Here is a 16,257-nt window from a genome sequence, read left to right as displayed (position 1 = left end):
GAGTAGCATACTGGTACTGTGTTGCCCATGGCATCTAACGACCAGGTGACTGCTAATCATAATCATCATATACGGAGTATAATAGTTGGCATAACAATACGTTTTTTTTCTTGCTTCTCAACACCGCCACTGGTCCTCCCATATACACTCCTCCTTGTTCCGTCTTTGGCAACTGCCGTTTACACAGACACAAAGAAAATCATGACAACTGTAAAAGGTCGTTAGCACGCCAGGACGCGCTGCTTATTGTCTTGTTCAATATCTGCGCGGGGGAGGAGGCGCCTGTCCATATCCAGGTTGCTGTGGCGGGTAGTATCCGCCCGGTGGAGGTTGTCCATAAGGAGCCTGCCCTGCGGGTGGTTGACCGTAACCTCCGTACGGCTGCCCATAACCTTGCGGGCCGTAATTAGGTTGTCCGTAGCTCTGCTGTGGAGGATACCCGCCCTGGTTGTGCCCATATGCTGCCTGGTTTTGAGCATATGCCCCTTGGTTGTAACCGCCATACTGGCCGGGAGGAGGAGGAGGCGGACCGCCCGCACGTCCAGAGGACTTTTCGTCCTTGGTGTCGTATGACGAGTCAATCGCACCAAGCATGACCTTGGCCACCTATACGACGCATCAGCAGAGATCTCTACGGTTTCAGAACGAATGATTTGCGCTTACCCAGAGCTCTCTGGTGAGATGTACCGGAGGGTTAGCTCGGGACATCTCGTCCTGTTCAACCTCGAAATCTAATTGAAAGTTAGAAACATGAATCTCCCGTCCTTATCCAGTCAGACCTACTTGAAGTGCAGTCAATGAAATTCCCGATGCTGGGATCTTCGTCGAGCTTGCTGAGGAATTCTCGCGCATGCAGGTCCGTACCGACTTGCGTAAATTGGAACGAGATTGCTCCACGACCATATCGTGTGCGAGACAGTTCGTCAACGGCGAATCGAATTGCGTCCGCAACAGTGTTGTGAGGTTCACCAGCAGGCTGTCCATCCGTGATAGTGATAACAAGGACCGGCTTCTCCAGTCGACCAGCCCTCGCGGGACCAAGAACCAAGGGCTCCAAAACCTTATGCTTTAGACTTGTTCCCATAGGTGTGAGGCCTTGGAATCGAACCCGGGCAACGAGCGCCTCGGCATCTTCCTTACTACGAATGTTATCACCTCGCTCATTAGAGTTCATGAAACGGATGGTGACACCGTCCTGGTCAAACTTGGATGCAGCGCTGGAGATCAGAGCCAGAATCTGCTTCAGTTGGGTCAATCTGCTTCCCCTTTCTTCGAATTCGATGGAGCCGCTATCGTCCACGTATATGATGGTATCGAACAAGGACAGCTTGATGACGTCCATAGCAACCTCCTTGGGAATATTCCACTCTTCCATCAGTTGTCGGATATTATCAGGGGCGTCCTTGGCCAGCTTTTGCAGCAGGTGCTCCAATTTATCTGGAGGATACATATTCTGGAGCTGCTTCTCTTGGATGATTCCTATTAAGAGTTGCTTGTACGTCGCCATTTCTTGCGCAGTCGCGGGTCGAGCCGAAGGAGTGCCACCATAAGGGGCACCTGGCTGCGGTGGTCCATAGCCCCCAGCACTGGGTCCTGGTGGTCCTTGAGGTGGATAGGGGTTATATGGCTGTCCCTAGGAACGCGGGGTACGGTCAGCTATTTGAATCCGCACAAGAGGAACGAGGGTGGAAGAGAAGAAGCGAAAGAACAGACGGGAGCATTGGGGTAATTGGGTGCATAAGGAGGCTGCTGTTGTTGCGGAGAGTATTGTGTCAGATAGGGCTGTCCATATGGCGGCTGCGGGGAAGCTCCGTATTGCTGTGGCGGCGGGGGCGGCGGAGGTCTTCCATAGCTCTGTTGGGGCTGATTGTACAGCGATTGCTGATAACCCTGAGAAGATAGAGGCTGAGGAGAGCCGGGGTATTGAGAACCAGGAGCGGGAGAAGGGGATGTACCCGGTCGAGGGGGAAGTGCTGGGGTGTACGATTGATATGGTGGTTGTGGTGATGACGTCGGGTACTGAGGCTGAGAGGCACCAGGTTGCAGCTGGCCGGGATACGGCTGCTGGCTATATGGTCGACTCATGATCGTAACAAGTACCAGAAGGATGCAGCAGCCAAGGGAAGAAAAAAAAATACTGGACTTGTTGAGGTTCGGATGAATGTAAGGGAAGACAAGCAATGCTCAATGCAGGTGTTTGGGGGCTTGGTGAGTAATCACTGCCTGATCTAGGAGAGAAGACGAAAAAAAAGGTTCGCCTACCGGGCCGCTAGGCTGACTGGAGGGGTACTGATGCTGGTGTGGCTGATGATACGCCTGGTATTGCTGTTGTCCCGGCTGCGGCACAGATGTCCTTAGTTCTGAACCTCATTTATTGAATCTTCTCATGGATGATGGTTATTGGAACTGCCAGTTGCACTTACATATTGTCCTGGTGGTGAACCTGGTTGCAGCGACGATGGGGGCGCAGGGGGACCACCAGTATAGCCCGATGGAGGAGTTCCTCCATAGACACCAGGTGCGGTGCCGGCTTGACTGCCTGCAATCTTTGATGCAAACTGGTACGCCATTCGAGAAACAGTCAGTCATAAATTCATTGTGAGATTATCTACTATATAGGGAAAGCACTTGGGGTCTTATGCCATGCCGTCACTGCCATGGCACACGAGGAAGTGGGGAGCATCAGGGATTGCAAATAGATCAGACTTACACCCATCGTCTGCACGAGTTTCTGCAGGGGAGAACAATGGAATGGTGCTGTGTGAAAATGGGACGAAGGAAGAAACAATAGAAAACAATGAAAAGCTGGTTAGATATGAGTGCAATCGGCCAGGGGTTCTAATATAAATAATATAATAATATAAATAGAGAACCGTGGCTGGAGAGGAGGGGAATGATCCATAATGATAGTGGGAAGCTGGTACTCAGCCACCAACTTTTCCGTAAGGCTCAGCTGCAGTTTAGGCATAGGAACCCATGGCTGTGACGCAATGCAACGAAAGTTGGAAGCTGTATCGCCTTAAGAATGCCCATTGTCTACCCAATTTCGAAAGAACACAGTAGGTAGCACTAAATAACGGAATAGACCCTTGCGTTGAATTAATTAAGATTGATAATATATTTATTTAAGGAGATCTTTGCCAGCGATACACAGATACACAACACAAAGGGTGAGGATGCGATTTCTGCTCCTGGGTACCTACGTATCAACACAAAGGTGTCTTTCGTCCAATGACCACGCCGCGGGGCAAAGTCTAGTACGAGTTTATCCCCGGTCCAGGCAACCACGGATTCGATCGGGAGAGTTCCAAGGGTCCCGATTCCAAAAAGCCGTCCTCTATCAATCGTCACGCCCCTTGCTAGAGACCTTGCAAGTTCTATGGTGCTCTCGTTCAACGACTAGCGGGGGAGGACGGTGGCGGACACGGGAACTAGAATTCTTACCCCGCGCGATATGGACAGCTTCCACGCTTAGCAGCTGGGTTAGAAGCAGATGATTCTGAAAGATTCCGACGTCAGAAGGCAGAGTCACATCCATCTACTCCGTAGGGTGGAGCTGTACGGAGTAGAGACTGAGGATCTGCAGAGGTACCTAATCGTTTGTCTGCAAGTTTCTGTCAGCTAAGCCTCCTTTGCCAACCCGTTCCCTGCATTGACGGGTGCTCGCCTTTTCGCTTCAAACCTCAGGCCATTCGATCATCGTGACTGAAGGCAGGCACCTTCAAACCCTGCAGATTTTTCTCCCATCAAAAGCCTCGTCCAGGATGTATGTACATTTTCTGTGGAGATCTCATTTCAGGCATCAAAATAATCAAGAATTCCAAGAATTACACGCATTTATCGTGGAACGAAAACCAATTAAGACAACTTCTGAAGACGCGATAACGGATGTGAAACTATTTCACATGATCTTGAGCAGTTTGACAAGCAATGCAGCACAGTGCGGATGCGCCTTGGTTGACTATATAAAGTATGATTGCATAGTTACTGCCGAGTGATTTTTTGAAATGAAAAATTTTGGTTATACCTATTTTACGAAGTTTGGGTTGAACAAGATGTCTTTTCAGCAATTGTCTTGCATTCAGAGATCATTGCCCGTACTAATTTAATTAATGAAGAGAGATGAGAGAAACTTTTTTGTAGATTCTCTATTGTAATAATGCATCTATTTCCAACAAATTCAAGGAGGTGGGAGAATCGTGGCTACCGCTTTCCTTTCTTCTTCTTGGAGCTCCCTCCACCCCCACTACTACCCTTCTGCTGCTGCACAGTGGACGCCGCAAGAGCTTGCTCGGTTTTCTCATTAACAATACCACCTTGCGTTCTCTCAGCCGCTCTCTGTTTGCCCTTCTTCCCTCTTGGCCTGTATGTGGAGCGTTCTCGAAGAGGCAACCATCGCTCTGGGTCAGGAGCCTTGTTGGGATCATATTCCTTGGGGAGGCGTGACTTCCGAACACGCTTCTTAGTCTGGACATTTTGATCGTTTGCAGCTCTCTTTCTGGCACCAGCAAATACGGCCGCAGTTGCAGCGATGCTGCCGGACGACTGCGGAACACCGGTCTCCTCCAGAGCTGCAACGTCAACATCTGAGACTAGCTCTTGGACTGGTGGTAAATTCTCAAGCTCTGCTTCGATTTTTCTGGCGTCTGTCGTTGCATATGCAGCCACATAACCAGCTGTAGCGAACTTATCCGTTGGGTTCTTCTTGTGAATTGTGTTGAACAGTTCTTGAGAGACCGCCAAATCGGATGGGTCGGAGGAATGCAAAAGCGACGCCGCAGCAGCGCGGAGAAGAGCTGTGGGTTGCTGGGGCCGTTGACGCCAGTAGGAGGCGGCTTTGCCGAGTTCAGCTTTGATATGATTTTTCCGACCTTCGAGTTGGTAGAGCGAAACGAGAACACTGACAAGCCCTGGACTAAAACGCACATCCTGGTCGGCCTCCGCAATTGATTCCTCGAGGATGCGCATGGAATTCTCCAAGACGGAGATGGCGGACGTGATGTTTCCGATGGCAACATAAAGTTGGACCACTGTGAGCATTAAACCCACATCTTTAGGTCGTCGCTCTAGCAGCGGGCGAATTTCTTGAATCGCTTTTTGGCCTGTTTGGTCTCGAGCTCGCGCTGCGGCATTGTATACGGAGAGAATGTTGTCGCTGGGTGAGATTGACGGATAAGGACGCTGGGCGAGTGCCTTGGAAGTAGATCGAATTACTCCATCGAATTTCTGGACAAGGAGATCCAGAGCATGAGAATTTCCCACAATAGCATTATTTTGAAATTCAAAGAGTTTGTCATTATCCGCAGGTGTCGGCGTGCTGTGGAAAAGCTTGTGAATAATATATGGGTTTTGTTCATGTTGTGTCGTCAATAATATATTGTTCTGAGCGATTTTTCTCGTGGAAAGCTCTGGGGCTCTGAATACGTATGAGCGATCCACAAAGTCCACTTGTGAAGTGCTTTATATACTTACTGATCAATAGGGATTTCCTTCACAAGTTCTTCAGCACTCTCGAACTTTCCCTGTCTTATAAGGACATATAGCTCCTGTACCGCGATAGGAAATAACTCCAGTTCCTTCTCCTCCGGCGAGAGATACTCTGAGGTCTTACACAATTCTGCATCTCATTAGTTACCAATGGTATTCACTTGGAGTGCTCACAATTACACACCTTTTGCTCGTTTGAGCAGAAGCTCGCTTTGGTGGAGGTCTCCTCGAGCGAGACTTGAGCAAGCCGCGTTATATGTAGTTTCGAAGGCCTCGAGATCTTCTCTTGTAGGTTGTATAGCTTGATCTGGGCCCGCCTCCCTTTTCCACAACAGTTGTGCGTTGGTGGCTAATGTATTAATGCGTAAATCGTTCTGCTCGTTGCCTAGTGACGCGTCTTCATTGGTAAGATCCTCGTAGATTTTTGCAGCATTTGTAAATTGTTCGGCGCGGTAGTTCTGTGCATTAGACAACAATATGTTAGAAATAATCTGCTGAAGTGCAGACGGAGCTGGAAAGAAACCTACCGCTTGTGCCTCGACATGCTTCGCGCCCCTCCCAGAACCGAATCTAGCGGCAAAATCTGCAGCCTCACTCAATCTTCCACACTTATAGAGAGCATATGCGTATTCCAAAGATGCTTTTTTCTTAAGTGCATCTCCGCCCTCCTCCAGCACCCGCAACGCGTCATCGTACCGGTCGAGCTTCAGCAGAGCGACAGCCTTCACGTGCTGAGCTTGGATGTCATTCTTGGACTTTTTCAAAGCCGCATTGCATGACTTCAGAACCTCCTCATGATCTTCAATCGACGAGCGCTGCAAGAGAGTGCTTAATGACTGCACTGAAGCTGCTGCCATCTTGTTATTTGAAGAGTCGCTATGCAGAACGACGATTTTGGTAGCTGCGGACAAGATTGATGTTGCGGGGTAGAGTCCAGTCAAATCGAGCAGTAACAGGAGTCAAGTCATTGCGAGAACCCGCAAAATTAAGCGGATTGCACTCCTATGAAGTTCTGCTAATAGAAGTTCAGGAGGCTCCCAATGGGTAGCGGCCAAGGTTTGCTCCAGGTAAATGATCACGTATCTTGTTCTTGTGCGGGATCGATATTTCCATATTGGGAGTTTTTAGCACTAGTGGCGCACTTTGTCACCTGTACTCCATACTGCCGCCGCATGCCTGCCTGCTGTTCCTGGCACCTGCAACGTCCTCCACACCGCCCATGATTTCATTATTGCTGCAGACTGATTTGCAATTAATTATGTACACAAACGGAATTGTTGCCGGTGGCTTTTGTGGCCATTTTGTCGAGACAAGATGTCTTTGTCGTGTACAAGTTTTTGCTAACGTTTTAGTTGTCATAATGGCTGACCTAGCTAATGCACGCTCGGGTGCCTACTTTCGAACTTACTCCCTGCGAAGTTATGTACCCTCTAATAGGTTTCAATATGGCAACAAGACCTATTTCTGGGGATTACATAGGGTTTGAGTCCTCAAGTTGTTTCTCGAAGCAAGTGGACGACCAGTTGTGCTGGATGATGTTCTTCCCCTTCAGGGTAAATGGTGCACAGTGAAGACCCCATCAACTTTGAGACGCCGGACGGCGGAAATTCATGGCAACTTTTGTGAAATTTCTGCTACTTACTCCGTACGTACTCTGCGTTCTTACTAACAGTGAGGTAGTATCAAGCAAGCCTACTGGTCTTTTTTCACCCCCTCTGCCCCCCGGCGGCTTTACCGGGGTCACTATTGGCCAGCTGTGAAGGCGCTTAGCTGCATCTTGCCAACAAAAACGCCAACAAGGCTGTCCAGCAATCTATATCGGGCTCAGTCAAGTTTCAGGAAGCCTGCAGCAATGGGGCAGGCACAGCCTCAAGGATTCAAAATGCCTCCGACTTCTTTTCAACTTATTTTATTGCTCTATGCTCTTTCCCTATTCTCTGTGTACTCGCAATTAATAATGTTCTTTCTCTTGAGCCTGATCCGACATGCGACTTTTTGGGAAATGGAGGGCGAGACTGAAAAGCGTGCTGAAGCAGAGCAGAGTGGGAAATGGAGACCGAGTATTGCTGCAATGTGCCGATAACAGTCCTGCTTCTGGTCTTTTGCCAAATAATCCAGCGCCAACGGGTGCCAGAAGTCCGAATCATGAAAATGGTTCTCAGTCTGCTCCCGTTTCAGAGCGAAGTCCCGAAAGAGAGGATCTCTGGATGGAGGCGTACAAGAGATTGCGGCAAAGAGACCAGAAACTCGTCGAAGACTTTGAGTACATTGTGCGGGTCGAAAGCGACACGTCCGAAGAGACCGACATTGCTCTCAAACCCATTCCGATGTTGATGCAGGAGACAGTTTCTCGGACAGTAGTCCTGTGGAATGAGCGACGCTGGCGGTTTAGACTTGGAAATAAGCAGATTCACCTGAGAAGGAAGGTCGACGAGGTAATCAAGAATGTCTTGAAAACCAAAGACATTCTCATTGCTGTGGGTCAAGTAGATCCCGTGCACATTGGATTACCGTTAGCAGGAGTATGCTTGTTGCTTTCTGTAAGTGATCACAAAGGCCGATCTGCGTTTTTTTTTCAACAGCTGAATGACAAAGTACAGTTAGTCAGCAGCGACGCTGAACAGCGTACCACTCTTCTCGATGGCCTAACATATATCTCATCGTTGATCCGTTACTATGCTGCAGTTGACAGAGTCTACCTCTGCCAAAATGGCAGTGTTGCCGGGGACAGCAGGTGTGCAGTGGTAGATTTGTTTGCCTTGATTCTCAAATACCAAATGAGTGCACTGAGATATTTCCACAAAAAAACACTTTCGCGCCTGCAGAGAAGTATTCTCGAAACTGATGATTGGAGGGGAATGCTCGAAGCGGTCAAACAGTCTGACAATATTTGTCGCAGCTATATGAATCTCTTAGATTCGGAGAGCATCAGCAATATCAGGACAAATGTCGACAATATCGAGGCAAAAATTGACGAGCAATTCAAAGAGTTGAATGAGAAGATTCAGGAATTGAGGGATTTGCCTCAAAACAGTCTGCTGAGGGACTGTTTTCGCTGCTTCAGTGTTGTGGATTATCAAGGTGTTAAAGATGAGATTCCTCAACGTGTGCCAGGCACTTGTGAATGGATTCTGAACCATCCCAAGTATCTGATGTGGCTCAACGAACAAGAAACTATGTTGCTTTGGCTTACTGCGGATCCTGGATGTGGCAAAACAGTACTGGCAAAATCTTTAATCGATGAACACTTCCTGAGTCTTGATAAGAGTCCAGCTGATAATGTTTGTTATTTTTTCTTCAAGGATGAGGACCAAAGGACGAGAAACCCGGCGACTGCCATTTCCACATTTTTGCATCAACTTTTCACACAGGAGCCTTCACTCCTGGAACGCGCAATTCCATTCTTTCAACGTCACGGGGATAAGCTATGTGAACGATTGAGCGAGCTGTGGAAATTATTCTTGGAGGTTACTACCGGTCCTGATGCTTGCCGAACCTTATGTGTGATTGATGCCCTAGACGAATGCTCCGAGGATAAGCGAGGCTCCATGATTCGACTACTTCGCGGCGTGTGTTCTGAACCCGAAAATTATCCCAAATTGAAATTCCTGATTACCAGTCAACCGGGGATTTCTATGACAGGAAGTTTATTTGGGATCAAACTGGGTCCTGAACTGCGATTAGTGGGCGAGAACCAAGAGGAGAAGGAACAAATAAGTCTTGAAATTCAAGTTTACATCAAAGCAAAAATCGATTCATTTCGGCGGCTGCGGAAAGAGTCAGGAATTGACGACAATGCTCATGAACGTATCCGCCTCAAACTGAATGAAATCGAAAATAGGACTTACCTTTGGGCATCTCTTGCTTTCTCTGAGTTGGAAAAGAACCCTGGCATTGCCACAGAGAGATTGCAGGAGAAACTTGATGAGCTGCCACCCACTGTGGAAGCTGCCTACGAAAAGATTCTGGCAAGAAGTAAAGACATCAAAAAGACCAGAAAGATTCTCCAAATAGTCGTGACAGCTGCTCGGCCGCTAACCCTGGACGAGCTTAATGTGGCATTGGCGTCGACTGAGACGGTGAGCGCAGAAGGCCTGATTCTTGAACCCGCGGCAACATTCAAGGCTACCTTACAAGCAAGTTGTGGATCCTTCCTGGACATCAAAAACTCTCGAGTTCATCTAATCCATCAATCTGCGAAACGGTTCTTGCTAAATTTGGAATCCGGAACTGCCTCTGTGAATCCGACAAACTGGAAATGCTCATTGAACGTGGATGAGTCGCATTACATCCTTGCCGAGATATGCACTTCCTATCTTCTACTTCCAAAATTCGAAAAACGCCTGGTTGATTTCGAGGAACAACTGCTGCCAGATGTTGCTCAGCATCCATTCCTCTCTTATGCTGCCACACATTGGCCCAGCCATGTACAGCAATCCGGTATGAAAGCAACCGAGAGACTTCTGGAAAGAACTATGATGCTATGTCAAGTCAGGTCTGATAGATGTCTGAACTGGCTTTCAGTCTATCTACAAGAACACGAAGTGGACCTCACTCTACAGGATTTTGAAACGGACTTGGAAGTAGCTGCACTTGCCGGTGTCAAAGCCTTGGTTGCGAAATATCTTCATGGGATTGTTGACTCCCGAATTATACTCGAGGCAGTGCGGCATGCAGAATACGCGGGCCACTTCGATATCATTGAAATGTTGCTATACAGCGGTGCGGACCCCCATTGCAGAAGTTCTAAAGGAAGAAGTTACTTGTCTTGTGCGATCACCTATGGGGATGCGACTCTGGTTCAGAAACTTCTCAACAAGGGGAGCGACCCCAATGAGTATAATTTTGGACAACCTGTTCTCGCACACGCTGCTGCCTGTGGCTATCCTGAGATAGTTGCAATGCTTTTGGACAATGGAGCTCGTGTAGAAGAACGGGATAAATATGATCGTCGAACAGCTTTATCCTTTGCTGCACAAGCCTCACCAGTTAGGTTGCATGAGTATTCACATACATCACGGCGTGACTACAAACTTGTTGCCGAGATTTTACTCCATCAAGGAGCAGACCCTCTGTCGAGAGACAATTCTGATCGCACCCCACTATATTATGCAATATGGAGCAAGCAATGTGACTTGGTGAAAGTGATGCTAGACAGCGGTGTTCACCCGGATTCCATCATTAGCCGCGACGGCTGCTCTCTTCATGTCGCGGCGATGTCAGGGAGCACGGAGATCGTTGATTTGCTCTTATCTCGGGGTGCGTTTGTTGACGCAAGGGAGCATTATTTCCAGAGCACTCCCCTTTCGTGTGCTGCAGCTCATGGCAAGTATGAAGTGGCGGAAATGCTACTCAACAAGGGAGCATATCCGGACTCCGTGGACTCCTTCGGCTTATCGCCTCTTGCGTATGCCGCAGAGAATGGAAAAGAAGAAGTTCTCAAACTCCTTCTCGAGGCAAAAGCTGATCCAGACATGCCAAACTATCTGGGTCAGACTCCACTTTCGAGAGCAGTCCTCTTTGGTCGAACCGGTGCAGTGAAGATATTGCTCGAGAAAGCGAAGAACATTTGTCCAGTGCACACTACGGGGCAAACTCCTCTTTCACTGGCACAGAATTCCGGTAAGACGGAAATCATCGAGATGCTATCATCTGCCTACAACAAATCTTTGGCTGCAGACAAGACCGAGACAGAATTGGTGGCTAATTGACCGAGTCCGAGTATGCATCAGTGTGAAACAGTCATCTAGCTGGAACCCCCATGAAAGTATATATGATATGTATCGTATATATGGACAATTTCAATCTACATGTGAGATTTATTCTATATTTACTAGTGGAAGCATCTGTACGATTCCAACAGGGTCTCTCTGCACTGAACATGTCGAAACCTATGTCTTCTTGTTCCTATCTATCTTGGAAGACATATACGAATTACAATTGATCTCTCTCTTTCTCTCTCTCTGTTCTTCACTGACTTTTCTTCGGACCTCCAAAAGTTTATAGTATGTATTATCAGCCTCGGGCCGTACCCGTGGAGTACCTTTATTCCAGAGTCACTATTACAATATGTGTATACCTAGGTACTCTCAGGGTGGAAAGATTAGGTCCCTTCTCAGTGATTCGCGCCGCGCCATTACCTAGGTACCGATTCAAAGCCCGCCCCAAATCCCGCCCGTCCGTGATTCGTGAGGAAGAAAAATCTCGGATGTGGCTGCCAGAGACAAGCTTCTTTCCCTTCCGTTTGGTGGCGTAATATCCGAAAGTAGCGGGGCATGGACGTAATTCGAATAATCACGATTCTTATTCGTGACCATCATTACAGAACAGCTCCCTTTGACCGGTAGCTTCGAATATCACCTGTCAATCATGAGCTCAATCGGTTCCTACAACAGCTGTTCCGGGCCTGCACCGGTGTTAAGATCCTAAGGCCGGAGGAAAAGAATCATTGCTACAGTTTTCTGGCACAATTTTCGCAAGTTGTGACGGAATCAACGAAAATGGTGGTAGGGTATTTTACCTAGGCTTGTTGGTGTGGATGACTGCACCCGATTCGGCCGACACGGTCCCGCGGAGATGAGGGGTATAGATAACAATAATCGTGGAGTCGCGGCTGCGAATATATTTATATAATTCTCTTGGTAACCCCGCACTTAGAGGAGTATCGAAGCTTCCTACTGTCGGAACATACCCCTCATGATACTGATATCTGTTCCCAAAAGGAAAAATGGCCGTAGTCAACACGTCTTGCTGTACTAGAACCCCCGTGGGGACCAACCAGACCATCCCCGTCCAGAAGATTGCAGGCATTGATGTTTGTGAGTTACCAGTCCTACAGTTCAACAGAATGGTGTGCTGATGAGGGCCTGAATAGATGCGACTGGAAACACATCCGCGAAACGCGGGGTGGTCCTCGTCTACGATATCTTCGGCTTCTACCCTCAGACTCTTCTGGGCGCAGACCGCTTGGCTCAGCACCTGAATGCCTTGACGCTGGTGCCAGACCTTTTCGAAGGCACGCAGGCGGATCGCAACTGGCTGCCCCCGAACACGCCGGAGAAGAAAGAGGCCTTGGGAAAGTTCTTTGCTGAGGTGGCTGCGCCGCCCAAGAACGTGGAGAAGCTGCTGAAGGTGGTCGCCGAAAGCAAGGCCAAATACCCCAGCGTGGAAAAATGGGCGGTTCTTGGACTTTGCTGGGGTGGAAAGGTGAGATGACTGCACCAACCCAGGAGCTGGATGGATTTCGAAAGCAGTCACTGACATCGTCTGTGCAGTTGTCCGCCCTTGTCTCTGCTCAGGGTACCCATTTTGCGGTCTCCGGTCAGGCTCATCCAGCGTATGTCTCTCTCTGAGTAGCCAGTTCGGTTTACAGTTTCGAGTCTAACACGCGCTTCCCCAGACTCCTCGACACCAACGACGCCCGGAACATCACGATCCCTCACATCATCCTCGCATCGCCAGATGAGCCCAAAGAGCAGATCGCTGAGTACAAGGCCATTCTCGAAGCCAAGGCGGGCATTGGATCCGAGGTCGAGACCTACGACACCATGTTCCACGGCTGGATGGGCGCGCGAGCCAATCTGGACGACGAGAAGAACAAGAAGGAGTTCGAGAGAGGGTAAGTTAGCTGACTCGATGATGATTGCATGCGGCCTGTTGTTTGATCGAAAGACATCACAACGATCGCGATCTTGGGCGCATTTTCTGAATAATAGACTCTAACACATGGATTGTGCAGGTACAAGCAAGTCGCGGCCTTTTTCGAGAAATACCTGTGAGGACACGCTCAAGACACGACAATGGGTTGGTTCGAAGTGTGACTTACTTACAGGACATTGACAGGTCTCCCACCAAGATTAATAGTTCTCTATAAGTTCATCGAGGAGTTGGAATGCTATATCCCAGCGCTGACAGAAGTGACTGCGATTGACAAATTCCACTCCATCGGTTAACGATCACTAGCGACGTTTTCATGATATGAGCAATCTGAACGAGTTTGACGAGTCCATCTTATGATTCTTATTTGTTTTATTTTATCCAATCCTATCCTAGGTACTTCAGCAGGTTTGTGTTGTAGTGGAATTGGCCAATAATATGCCCCACGTGTCGAGCCCCGCTCCACTGCAGTTGTCCATAAAATCACGGAATAAATTAAGAACCTTGAAGCTCAACCGTTTTTCCTATGCTTGACCAGAGACAATGACGTAGTGCTTGCCGCAACAGATGCCAAAGTGGCTTTCTTTGTGTTACTATCTATGCCAATAATCCGTGGGGTACAGTAAGACTTGCTATACACCTAGGTATCCGAATCGTGAGACATTGCCAGTCATCTGATCCAGCCTGAGGCCCGTGAACAGGTTTTTAGTTGTTCCTTCCTTCTACATACTCCGTACGGAGTCCCTAGAAAATCCGACGGATTTCTCAGAACTTCCATTCCACATGTGGCGTGCGCGTCGAATTCTTGGCAGGTGGGCGGCAGGCTTGGCATGGGCCAGACCCAGCGGCAGTTACGGAGTATTAATTAACCAGGTTGAATCTTCGAATCTGCGATTCTTGCAGGGAGGAGACTCCTTTAAATACCTGGGTACTCCGTACTACTCCGTGCTCGTACTCCGTAATGTCGGTGAGATCGTAGGAATCGGCCCTTCCATGGATTCCCTAAATCAGGCCTAAGGCGACATCTAGCATTGCCCATCCGTGGGGTGCTGGGGAAGGGGGTGCAGGCTAAGGCAACGGGCCTACGCAGTCCGGAGGGCCGGTGCCTGTCAAAGTTTAAGCGCAGCGGCCGATCCTTCTCCACCGCGTGCTCCGGCAGGGCCCCGTCTCCCTGCTCCGACGCGTCATTGGTGGCTGGCACTGCCGCTCGGTTTGAAGTTCAAGAGTCCTGCATCCACTCGAGGAGAACGTGCTCGACGGATCAGTAACAGTCTAATTTAGCCGTTGGCATTAGAATATTCTTTCTTTCTCTTCACCGTCCGTTCGTTCTTGCCTGGTCCTTCCGGAGGTAATTCTCGCTCGAGGCAGTCAGCCTGCTCCTTCATTCCTTACCAGGACGCAACGTCCCATGGTCCTCCGCGCTCCAGCGTCCTCTGGCAGCATTTATGCGTCACCTTGAACGACGAACCGTGTTCACGACGCTGTGCTCACGTCTCGACGTCCCTATGACATTGCGTACCGGCCCGATTACTTGCATGTGATGTCGAAGGATTGTCCGGGTTTAATATCACTCATCACACCCACTCGACCTCCCGGTGAAACGCATCCTCTCCTCTCCCGGGCCCCTCCGGCTCTCTGATGATCGCAGACATGTCGAACAAGACATGGGAGAAGCTTTTCCCGGCTACTGCACCACCGTCGCGGAAGGTGCTGCGTATCGTCGTAGCTCTCTCGGTCGTCGTGGGTTTCTTTCTCTTTTCACACCGCCTGCGTAACAGATATGATGACTGGACCTCCTCTGCTCCCCAAGATGTGCCCCCAGAGCGAATGTGTGGTGTCGACGTCAAGCTCCTCGGGCGCTACGGTCTGTCTGGGTCGGTCCACTATGTGCGTCGAGAGATTATCGCCCGTCACACAGACAAACCGCTGCCAATGTCCACGCGGCTGGACATTCCTTTGTTAGACACGCACAGCGTCAACTTGAGCCATCCCGCAACGGACCAGGAGTCCGTGAACAACAACTGCTCGGAGCCAATCTACGTCGAGGTCCCCATCCCTCCCGCCCCCGTAGACGCTTCCCACATTGATTTCGCCATTGCAACGACAGCAGATAGACTTCTGGTGGCCCTGGACGCGTTTGCGCACTGGGCGAGCGATAGCAATGCCCGTATCTTCGCCCTGATCGAACCTCATCAAGACACCAAGAAAATCAAGCGCAAGGCCAGTGCGCTCGGAATTGACCTGTCCATATTTGAATCGGATGCAGAGTACAATTCTCGGTACTCTTCCCTGGTCAAGCTCCTGGCCGATAATCTCCGCGAAGAAACCAAGTGGTGTTGCATCATGGATGACGACACCTTTTTCCCCTCTCTCCCCAGGCTCGTCGAGATGCTGGCTCAATACGACGAGACGAAACCTTACTATATCGGCGGATTGTCCGAAAGTGACAAACAGGTCGCCATCTTTGGGATCATCGCGTACGGCGGTGCCGGCATGTTCTTCTCGCGCCCTCTCATGGAGCAGCTGCGGGATGTGTGGGACGACTGCAAAGCCAGCATGGAGCATGGCGACGGCAAAATCGCCCATTGCATCTATCAATATACCACGACCAAGCTGACCATCGACCCGGGTCTGCGGCAGCTAGACCTCATGGGCGACGCATCGGGCTTCTTTGAGGCGGCCCGTCCCGTGCCGGTATCCGTGCATCACTGGCGGTCCTGGTTCAACGCGGACATGGTGAAACTCAGCGCCGTGACCTTGGTCTGCGGGACATCCTGCCTGCTCCGCCAGTGGCGCTTCTCCGACGGCTGGATCCTGACGAACGGCTACTCTGTCATCCGGTACAGCACGGAGATCCCCGACAACGACATCAGCATGGAGAAGACGTGGGACGACATGAACGGCGCGACGGACGAGTCGTGGCTATACACCCTGGGCCCCTTGCGTCCCAAGGACCCCAAGAAATTCAGCTACCGGCTAGAAGACGTCGTGATCGAAGACGGGCAGATCCGGCAGTTCTATATACACCGCAGCGGTCTCCTTGAAGGCGATCGCGTTTTGGAGTTGGCATGGCGAATGGAATGAAAAAAAAATATAAAATAAAATAGATGGGTT

The 16,257-nt window shown here is 49.7% G+C and overlaps 6 protein-coding genes across 6 annotated transcripts; 4 read left to right on the top strand and 2 right to left on the bottom strand.

The window, feature by feature from the left end:
- Window positions 1–255: 255 nt before the first annotated feature.
- Window positions 256–2,716, bottom strand: VTN77DRAFT_9455 (uncharacterized protein; the record flags this gene model as incomplete). The annotated part of the gene is made up of 6 exons (XM_069426065.1): window positions 256–606; window positions 664–731; window positions 784–1,633; window positions 2,263–2,337; window positions 2,424–2,558; window positions 2,711–2,716. 6 exons carry the CDS (start codon window positions 2,714–2,716, stop codon window positions 256–258), a joined length of 1,485 nt encoding a protein of 494 aa, XP_069280578.1.
- Window positions 2,717–4,203: 1,487 nt separating this feature from the next.
- VTN77DRAFT_9454 (uncharacterized protein) lies at window positions 4,204–6,344 on the bottom strand (the record flags this gene model as incomplete). Its single annotated transcript, XM_069426064.1, has 4 exons — window positions 4,204–5,416; window positions 5,473–5,617; window positions 5,672–5,945; window positions 6,015–6,344. The coding sequence occupies 4 exons, from the start codon at window positions 6,342–6,344 to the stop codon at window positions 4,204–4,206; spliced, it is 1,962 nt and encodes a 653-aa protein (XP_069280577.1).
- Window positions 6,345–7,472: 1,128 nt separating this feature from the next.
- VTN77DRAFT_9453 (uncharacterized protein) lies at window positions 7,473–11,198 on the top strand (the record flags this gene model as incomplete). The annotated part of the gene is made up of 2 exons (XM_069426063.1): window positions 7,473–8,027; window positions 8,088–11,198. 2 exons carry the CDS (start codon window positions 7,473–7,475, stop codon window positions 11,196–11,198), a joined length of 3,666 nt encoding a protein of 1,221 aa, XP_069280576.1.
- A 1,016-nt stretch (window positions 11,199–12,214) lies between these two features.
- On the top strand, window positions 12,215–13,360 carry VTN77DRAFT_9452 (uncharacterized protein; the record flags this gene model as incomplete). Its single annotated transcript, XM_069426062.1, has 6 exons — window positions 12,215–12,305; window positions 12,362–12,693; window positions 12,762–12,823; window positions 12,887–13,105; window positions 13,226–13,261; window positions 13,330–13,360. 6 exons carry the CDS (start codon window positions 12,215–12,217, stop codon window positions 13,358–13,360), a joined length of 771 nt encoding a protein of 256 aa, XP_069280575.1.
- A 566-nt stretch (window positions 13,361–13,926) lies between these two features.
- On the top strand, window positions 13,927–14,411 carry VTN77DRAFT_9451 (uncharacterized protein; the record flags this gene model as incomplete). Its single annotated transcript, XM_069426061.1, has 2 exons — window positions 13,927–14,110; window positions 14,173–14,411. 2 exons carry the CDS (start codon window positions 13,927–13,929, stop codon window positions 14,409–14,411), a joined length of 423 nt encoding a protein of 140 aa, XP_069280574.1.
- Window positions 14,412–14,781: 370 nt separating this feature from the next.
- On the top strand, window positions 14,782–16,227 carry VTN77DRAFT_9450 (uncharacterized protein; the record flags this gene model as incomplete). The annotated part of the gene is made up of 1 exon (XM_069426060.1): window positions 14,782–16,227. The coding sequence occupies one exon, from the start codon at window positions 14,782–14,784 to the stop codon at window positions 16,225–16,227; it is 1,446 nt and encodes a 481-aa protein (XP_069280573.1).
- Window positions 16,228–16,257: the final 30 nt, after the last annotated feature.

This window comes from Rasamsonia byssochlamydoides (assembly GCF_041956645.1).
Source record: "Rasamsonia byssochlamydoides strain NRRL 3658 unplaced genomic scaffold VTN77scaffold_9, whole genome shotgun sequence".
NCBI lineage: Eukaryota > Fungi > Ascomycota > Eurotiomycetes > Eurotiales > Trichocomaceae > Rasamsonia > Rasamsonia byssochlamydoides.
Note: the sequence above shows the minus strand (reverse complement) of the source record. Positions and strands in the feature narration are given on the sequence as shown.